This window comes from Hyperolius riggenbachi, chromosome 6 (assembly GCF_040937935.1).
Source record: "Hyperolius riggenbachi isolate aHypRig1 chromosome 6, aHypRig1.pri, whole genome shotgun sequence".
NCBI classification, from domain to species: domain Eukaryota; kingdom Metazoa; phylum Chordata; class Amphibia; order Anura; family Hyperoliidae; genus Hyperolius; species Hyperolius riggenbachi.
Genome location: NC_090651.1, coordinates 174,965,639 through 174,975,595, shown reverse-complemented (window position 1 = coordinate 174,975,595; position 9,957 = coordinate 174,965,639). Strand labels below are relative to the sequence as shown.

Below are 9,957 nucleotides of genomic sequence, written 5' to 3'. Positions count from 1 at the left end.
TAAAAGCAGAGTATAGAGCAGCAAAAGCTGTGCTTTCGCCTCTCCGCTGGAGTCCAGTGCTGTACTACCGCCTGTCCACTTGCTGCTCGGCCTAGTGTCCAGTATCTCCTAGTGCAAGTAGTGTGATTACATGCTGCAGGTGGAGAGTGAGGTGCCAGCACTAGAGGGAGCAGGAGACTGACAGGATGGATGCACAGGCACAGCACTAGACTCTGGCGGGGATGGGAGTGCAGGACGAGGATGGTGACAATGGCACAGATACAGGTGATAGAACTCCAGGTGGCGTTGCTAAGTTTGGGGGGGTCTTAATCTAGGGGCAGGGCGCCCTTCCCTAGACCAATGGCACTTTACTCTACCTTAATTATATTATATTTTTGCTCTTTGTGAACTTAAAAAGTAACATACAGATATGGTGAAAACAAAGGAAAATAGGTAAAAAAGCTTTGTGAATTATGCTCATTATGTCCATATAAAAGTAGAAAAAGTAATGGCTATGGCAGCAGCCCGCTGTTTCATGCTTGATGCCTTTTATCAAGCCATATATAGTCCTACAACATTGTGGGACAAGCCCTCCTTAAATAGCCAATAATAGACCAATCAGCCAATCAGTTTAAATGTACATCAACCTATCACATTGCCAACCCACAGAGTGGACCTGATAGGGAACCCCCTGTGTACATCCCATAATTTATCGGAATATCGATCCATCTGAGAGGCATAGACTGCCATAACGTCAGGCAGAGTAACTGAAAAACACTTCCGCATCACAGGACAACTCCTGCATCACCTATGTCACCAAGGAGAGGAGAGAACGCAGCTTCACAGGCTGTAACAGCCAGCGGGAACCAATCAGCGCTGCTGGCAAACAGAGAGGTGTGTCTCCCCACTGTGAGTGCCATAACCATGGGGACCAGAAGAAACAAAGTACAGGGGAAAACCTCTGTATAGCATACAGATCCCTGAGCATCCTCTGCTTGGCAGACAAGTGTATCCCAGCCCATAAATAAACGTCGCCACTAGTGCCATCGGCCAGTCCTATGTCACTATAATCTGATAGGCCAGTAATCGAATCAGTGGGGAGAGCATCTTGGACCTATATCACCCATCACAGATTCAGCCCATAAGTAACAGTACAAATATAAATCAATATAAATCAACTTACAAACCACCATCCAGCGCAAGGCAGCTCACACAACCCAGGGCGATCCTAAAAGCAAGGGAATAACAAAAAATTATCTTTCTTACGTTTTTAAGCTTCCAAAGAGCAAAAATATAATATAATTAAGGTAAGAGAAGTCATATTGAAATTAAGTTAATCAGGAACAACTTCCTTTGAGTGATTATTTTACTTGTAAATGTGCTGAAAGGTTATTTTTTAGCAATTAGGTGATAAGACATTTATAAGTAGTTTTGTGAATAGAGCCCAATGTGGTTGGAACATGTTACAGGTTAACCGGAACAGAGAAACGTAGGCAACAAATATCATCACATATCCATTACAGCCCCATATTCTTTAAACACAAAAGCTCAAATCGATTTAGCCCTCTCCGACCCATAAAATCCAATTTTTTAATCCACCAAGTTTTATTCTGTCTGTTTAATCTTCCTTTCCAGTTTATAGGTACACTATCAATAACTTGTACCTTCATCTGTGATAAATTATGGCAGGTCGAAGTGAAATGAATTGATACAGCCTGTGCAGAATCCTTATTATGAATAGCTGTGTATAATATATTTGTTTGTATGTAATCTACAGTAGTGAAGTTTTTGTTTTTGGTTTTCCTATCAGGTTCAAAAATTACAGCGTGCTGCACTGAGAGACCCCGTTAAATGTGCTGTATCTTCTAAATACCAGACAGTTGACAAACTACAGCAGTTTTATGTTTTCATACCTTCCAAGTTCAAGGTAATACTTTTCTCTACATTTTATATGGAAATATGCTTTTGCATTTTGTTGCTCTTATCTAATGTAATGAAATAAAACTATTGATGTTACAAAATTGCCAACTTTGATACCTGCACAGGAGTTTAAGGATAGAATCTGATACCTCATTAAAGGAATCCTGAGATGACCCCAATGCATTTTATTTATACATACCTGGGGCTTACTCCAACCCCCTGAGATTTGTGGCCTCCCTCACGGTCCTCTCCGGCCCCTCCATTCACTAGATACCTTCGTCGGTAATTCGGCTGGCCACGCTCTTCTGCGCAAGCCGGCTGTGTGCGCACCCCTGGTTGCACTCCCGTGCCTGGGACTGTTCTGCGTCGGCGCACTAGTACTGCGCATGTGCAGAGGCCGCGACTGGCCAGATTGCCGTAAAGAATATCTAGTAAATGGAGAGGATGGGAAGGGAGGCCATGGAACTCATGGGGCTGGAGGAAGCCCCAGGTTAGTAAAAGTAAGGCACAATGTACCATCTCAGGTACACTTTAAAGTGTCTCCCTGGTTAGTAACTGCATGTTGTGTCAGATATTCACACTACCCACAGACTTAGGAAATCAACATCTACCCACAAATCACCACCTCTCTGTACGTTCCGACTCCACACAGACTGAGGCATCAACTACAAACTTGCACCACCCACCGTGACCACACCCCTAGACCACACCCCTAGACATTCAACAGCCACCCCCACTCAGGACCCATATCAACCTACTCATACTCCGCCCAGTATATTTTGTTAAGTTGCCATTTCTTTCTAAAGGCCAGTACATGCTAGATTGTTTGCAGATAATTGGGATATCTCTAGCAAGAATCTAACATATGTACAGCCACCCGGATGAGTCACCAAGATAGTGCCTGTCCATCTGAGCAGAGTGCCTGTCCATCTGAGCAGAGTGGTTTTTTTTTGTTTTTTTTGTTTTTGCCTCCTTATGGTGTAAAATAAGATTGGACCACTTTCTTAAGGTGGCCATACACTGGTCGATTTGCCATCAGATTCGACCAACAGATAGATCCCTCTCTGATCTAATCTGATCAGAGAGGGATTGTGTGGCTGCCTTTACTGCAAACAGGTTGTGAATCGATTTCAGCATGAAACCAATCACAATCTGTGGTGGTGCTGCCGCTGCCCCCTCCCCCCTCCCCCCCCCCCCCCCCCCGCATACCTTACCTGCTCCGCCGACGCGTGTCATCGCTGTCTTTTTCACCGCTGGGCTCCGGGTTCCGACTGGCTTCACTTCTTTCTGTCCGGGGAAGTTTTAACAGTAGAGTGCGCTCTACTGTTTAAACTTCCCACCTGGACAGGAAGAAGTGAAGCCTGCTGGACTCGGAGCCCAGCGCGGAGACGGAGCAGCGGTGACAGTGGGCATACGCACAGGCCGGATCAGGTAATGTGTTGCCGCTGTATTGCGTCGGTCGTCGGGCATTCGAACGCCACTATCGACTCACTCCCGACCCGCCGGCAATCGAGAAAAATCTTTCGCATGGACGGCTCGACGGGAACGGACGGACGGAAATCAATCGTTTGCGCAACAATTTCACAGCAGATTTGATCAGTGATCGAATCTGCTGTATATTGGCGGGAAAATCGTTAGATGTATGGGCTCCTATTGACGTGACCTTCAACACCGCCCTTACTAAATTGAGCAGAACAAACTTTATCACCAAGATTGGTTCGTTAACCATGATAAAGACATTCAGAAACTGCTGGATGAGAAGTGGAAAGCCTTCAGATCTCTCCAGTAAGATACTGCATCTTGTAAGTAAGTTACTGGCAAAGCTCAGAGGGATAAAAGATAAGACTCCTGCTTCCTGCCGATAGGAACAACTCCAAGCTCATCTACAATGCCCCCAAGACCATCTACAGGCTACAGGCCTCGGGAACATCACTGCTTAGTGCCGACGAGTCCATCTTGTTCACTGAGAAAAATGCCATCCTGGAAAGATGGGCTGAACATTATAGCAATGTACTGAATAGTGTTGATATATCAAGGGAAAAGCGAGCACAGAACCTGCTAGACTTTTGCCTGAAGATGTTTTTGTTCCCATATATACTTCTCCATTTCAATCATTAATAACAGTGGTATAAATCATGTCCAAAATATTGCTATTTTTATTAGGTGGTATAATAGGAGTGTTATGTTAATAGGGGGTAGTATGGCAGTGTCATTTGAAAAATGACAGTGTTGAAAATGATACTTAAGATTTATCTATCTTTAAAGAATGAGATATGGAAATACCCCTTCTTTTTTAATGTAATAGATTTTTTCCTAGTTGTAAAGACATGACCTACTTCTTTTCTACCACAGGATGGCCACACTGTGAGATATGAAACGTATACATTTAAAAGCGGTATTGTCACCATAAAAATCAAATTTCAACAGCAACTGGTCTGAGTGTATGCTAATCCTGCATTCAAAACTTGCAAAACTTTTTCTGCTGTTATGGTTTGTAGTTATCACATACTTTAGGAGCACTGGCCCTAGTGCCAAAGAGTTGAATACTGGGAGTTATTTTTATCTATAATATATTCATCCTCTTCCATTTATTTCCCTGCCAGCTGCTTGGCAGAAACAAAGTCTGATTACTTGTTTACAAGCAAGGCTGAGGTGACTCAGTTATTGTATGTGTAAATAAAAAAAAAAGGATTGCAGTTATAATAATAATAATAATAATCCAAACATTTGTATAGCGCTTTTCTCCTGTCGGACTCAAAGCGCTCAAGAGCTGCAGCCACAGGGACGCGCTCAAGAGGCCAACCTGCAGTGTTAGGGAGTCTTGCCTTGAACTCCTTACTGAATAGGTACTTGACCTAGCCAGGATTTGAACCCTGGTCTCCCATGTCAAAGGCAGCACCCTTAACCAGTTGTTAGTATACACCTTAGTGGGAGTGTCTGAAAACTCTGGGAGGAGGGCAGCTAATGAATACACAATGAGCAAGAGAAGGGAGGGGGGAAATGAGAGTCAGGAAGGATATAATGTCAGCATTAGCTTGGCAAGATGGCCACTGCCTAGAATAGGATTTTCTGCTTTTTCTTTATAAAATTCACAGGAATCATTACGTGGATAGCACAATACATCTGTTAAGTAAGTAAAAGTAGTATTTATCTACTTGTATATGTGTTTTTTATTTCTAGGTTAGCATGGGTGTCGCGTGTTCTTTAACATGCAGCGATTTTTTGTTTTTGTTTTTTTTGCGAAACTTTTAAGCCTTCTATGCATTAATAGCGAAAAAAATTTAGAGTTTGAATCAGTGGATACTGCAGTTTTTATGCATATTTTTCATGTGTTTCGCCTAAGAACAAGAATGTGCCTCCGTGGGTGATGCCAGGATATGTCTTTGTAGGCATGCCTCACCAGGAGACACCTCGCCGTTTGCTAGACTGTGTGACGCTTCCCCCAGGATCCATTTGATAAGCTGGGCATGCGAAACAGAAAGTATCATGCTGGTTTGAGCGGTGGGTCGGGCAGGATGACATAACCTTTGAAGGGAGGGAGTTCAGTGCATACATTTGCATAGTCGGCTTTTCATCATTTCCACTGAAGACTCAGGAGACACAAGGCATTTATTCTTTAGTTGCAACTCCCTTCTCGATCCTCTGCAATCTGGTTTTCGCACAGCCCATTATACAGAAACAGCCCTCACCAAAGTGGTCAATGACCTTGCCCTTGCCAAAGCCGAAGGTAAATACTCCATCCTGCTCCTCCTGGACCTCTCCTCGGCATTTGACACTGTCGACCACTTCCTCCTCCTCCACTCCCTGAAGCTAATGGGCATTCAGGACCTAGCCTTAGCCTGGATCTCCTACCTCTCCAACCGCTCCTTCACAACCTTTTTTTTAATGGATCCTCATCCACTCCTACACCCCTCTCAGTTAGTGTTCCTCAAGGTTCCGTCCTAGGACCACTACTGTTCTCACTCTATACTGCCTCAATTGGCAAAATCATCTAATCCATGGGTTTCAATTACCACCTGTATGCCGATGACACCCAGATATATCTCCACACCCCAGATCTCTCCTCCTCTACCATGGACAAAGTATCTGCCTGCCTCACATCCATTTCCTTCTGGATGGCTGCCAGCTACCTGAAGCTTAATTTGGACAAGACTGAGCTTCTAATATTCCCACCCTGCACAGCTGCACCCCTCCCTGATCTGCACGTCACTATCGAAAATACTACCATCCGCCCTACCTCCCAAGCCCGCTGTCTAGGCGTTACTCTGGACTCTGAACTTTCCTTTAAACTCCACATACAAGGTATTGCCAGATCCTGCAACTTCCACCTCCGCAACATCTCCAAGATCCGCTCCTACCTGTCCCCTGACACCACTAAACTCCTTATCCACGCCCTTGTCCTCTCCCCCCTAGACTACTGCAATTGTCTTTTGTCTGGCCTCCCCTCTAACCATACTGCCCCACTTCAATTGGTAATGAATGCGGCAGCCAGACTGATACATTCTTGTCACTGCAGCGCCTCTACAACTCCGCTCTGTAAAGCCCTACACTGGCTCCCCATCAGCTTTAAGATCAATTTCAAAATCCTGTGCTTGGCCTACAAATCAGTGCACAAGACCTGCCTGACCTACATCTCTGATCTGGTCCACAGGCACATACCCCCTCCGATCCTCCAGTGACCTGCGCCTAGTTGCACCACGCATAACTCAGTCACATGCACGATTGCAGGACTTCACCAGGGCTGCCCCTACTCTCTGGAACTCGCTCCCACCAGCTGTCACTCGCCCCGCACCTTTTAACCACTTCCCGACCGCCGTATTGACAATTGGCGGCCGGGAAGTGGACCCCGCAAGGACCGCCGTATTGACAAATGGCGGCGGTCCTTGTAGGGGCATGGGCGGAGCGATCGCGTCATCCGTGACGCGATCCTCCGCCGGCGCCTGTCTCCGCTCACCCGCCGCAACATCCCGCCGGCCATACGGAAGCGCCGGCGGGATGTTAATGTTTACAAAGTGTATTATACAGGCTGCCTCCTGCCCTGGTGGTCCCAGTGTCCGAGGGACCACCAGGGCAGGCTGCAGCCACCCTATGTCGCACCCAAGCACACTGATTTCTCCCCCCCTGCCCCAGATCGCCCACAGCACCCCTCAGACCCCCCCCCCTGCCCACCCCCCAGACCCCTGTTTGCACCCAATCACCCCTCTAATCACCCATCAATCACTCCCTGTCACTGTCGACGCTATTTTTTCTTTACCCCCCCCCCCCCTGCCCCCTCCTGATCACCCCCCCCCCCTCAGATTCTCCCCAGACCCCCCCCCCCCCTGTGTACTGTATGCATCTATCCCCCCTGATCACCCATCAATCACCCCCTGTCACTGCCACCCATCAATCAGCCCCTAACCTGCCCCTTGCGGGCAATCTGATCACCCACCCACACCAATAGATCGCCCGCAGATCCGACATCAGATCACCTCCCAAGTGCAGTGTTTACATCTGTTCTCTTCTCCAAACACCCACTAATTACCCATCAATCACCCCCTGTCACTGCTACCCATCAGATTAGACCCCTATCTGCCCTTAGGGCACTCAATCACCTGCCCATACCCTCAGAACGCCCTCAGACCCCAGCCCTGATCACCTCGCCAGTGCATTGCTTGCATCTATTCCCCCCTCTAATCACACCTTGAGACACCCATCAATCACCTCCTGTCACCCCCTAGCACACCTACCCATCAGATCAGGCCCTAATTTGCCCCGTGTGGGCTCCTGATCACTCGGCCAAACCCTCAGATCCCCCTTAGACCCCCTTCCGATCACCTCCCCAGTGCATTGATTGCATCTATTTTCCCCTCTAACCACCCCCTGAGACACCCATCAATCACCTCCTGTCACCCCCTAGCACTCCTATCCATCAGATCAGGCCCAATACAACCTGTCATCTAAAAGGCCACCCTGCTTATGACCGGTTCCACAAAATTCGCCCCCTCATAGACCACCAGTCATCAAAATTTTCAGATGCTTATACCCCTGAATAGTTTTGAGACATTTGGTTTCCAGACTACTCACGGTTTTGGGCCCGTAAAATGCCAGGGCGATATAGGAACCCCACAAACTGACCCCATTTTAGAAAAAAGACACCCCAATGTATTCTGTTAGGTGTATGACGAGTTCATAGAAGATTTTATTTTTTGTCAAGTTAGCGGAAATTGATTTTTTTTTTTTTTTCACAAAGTGTCATTTTTCACTAACTTGTGACAAAAAATAAAATCTTCTATGAATTCGCCATACCCCTAACGGAATACCTTGGGGTGTCTTCTTTCTAAAATGGGGTCACTTGTGGGGTTCCTATACTGCCCTGGCATTTTAGGGGCCCTAAACCGTGAGGAGTAGTCTAGAAAACAAATGCCTCAAAATGACCTGTGATTAGGACGTTGGGCCCCTTAGCGCACCTAGGCTGCAAAAAAGTGTCACACATGTGGTATCGCCGTACTCAGGAGAAGTAGTATAATGTGTTTTGGGGTGTATTTTTACACATACCCATGCTGGGTGGGAGAAATCTCTCTGTAAATGGACAATTGTGTTTAAAAAACAACAACAAACAATTGTCATTTACAGAGATATTTCTCCCACCCAGCATGGGTATGTGTAAAAATACACCCCAAAACACATTATACTACTTCTCCTGAGTACGGCGGTACCACATATGTGGCACTTTTTTACACCCTGTACGCTAAGGGGCCCAAAGTCCAATGAGTACCTTTAGGATTTCACAGGTCATTTTTGCGACATTTGGTTTCAAGACTACTCCTCACGGTTTAGGGCCCCTAAAATGCCAGGGCAGTATAGGAACCCCACAAATGACCCCATTCTAGAAAGAAGACACCCAAACATATTCCGTTAGGAGTATGGTGAGTTCATAGAAGATTTTATTTTTTGTCAGGAGTTAGCGGAAAATGACACTTTGTGAAAAAAAACAATTAAAATCAATTTCCGCTAACGTGTGACAAAAAAATAAAAACTTCTATGAACTCACCATACTCCTAACGGAATACCTTGGGGTGTCTTCTTTCTAAAATGGGGTCATTAGTAGGGTTCCTATACTGCCCTGGCATTTTAGGGGCCCTAAATCGTGAGGAGTAGTCTTGAAACAAAAATGACCTGTGAAATCCTAAAGGTACTCATTGGACTTTGGGCCCCTTAGCGCAGTTAGGCTGCAAAAAAGTGCCAATCATGTGGTATCGCCGTACTCGGGAGAAGTAGTATAATGTGTTTTGGGGTGTTTTTTTTTTTTGTTTTTTTTTTAAAGATTCTTTATTTATAACAAATTTTTTGTACAGAGATGAAAAGATATGAAACAGCAGAGATAACATGGCCGTAGTAGTAAACTGGTACAGTATCAAGAGATTTCCGGCAGCAAACCAGCGCCACCAAAAATGACTTAGCGCAATATCTATACAGTGTACCACGTAATACTATACATTTCAGAAGAACCAACAACATTATATAATTCAGTAGCAAGTATATAAACAGCCGAGCCATACATAAAACATAAAGTGTGCAGGGAGCCCAGGGCCCAGAGGGATCAAACACCTGGGATCCCATAGTAGATCTCGTATAGCCCAGTCCTACTGGGCTATCAGATAGAACTTCTGAATGGGTTTACATAAGTAAAAAAAAAAAAAAGAATAGCTATTGGTTGTGAGCTAACTAAACAGCGGAGCTGCCATACTGTGTTAAAGTATCGTAGGGAACAGGATGTTAAAGAAAATGAAAAACAGTGAGAGGAAGGAAGAGGTAAAAAAAGAATAGAAATTGAGGACCGCATTCCACGCCATACCCAGGTGCCTTTATTAGAGATATGTTGCAACGCCTAGGGGGAAGTTGGCTATGGAGGGGAGAAACTTTGTATAGTCTGTTATGGGGTAGCCGTGGATCCCTGACCGGACGTGAGAGAGGCATATCTGGGTGATTCTTTAAATTCGAACTAGCCAAACCAGGTCTTCCAGAATTGCTCCCTTGTCCCATGCATTGAGGAGGTAAGATCCTCCATCTTCTCAA

At 45.7% G+C, this 9,957-nt stretch overlaps 1 protein-coding gene across 1 annotated transcript in view; it reads left to right on the top strand.

Annotated features, from left to right (window-relative positions):
* DDX47 (DEAD-box helicase 47) overlaps positions 1 to 9,957 on the top strand; it is a 403,902-nt gene that overhangs the window by 178,091 nt on the left and 215,854 nt on the right. The window contains exon 7 of the mRNA XM_068242689.1: positions 1,790 to 1,906. Coding sequence (XP_068098790.1) covers positions 1,790 to 1,906 — 117 coding nt within the window. The remainder of the gene's footprint in view (positions 1 to 1,789; positions 1,907 to 9,957) is intronic.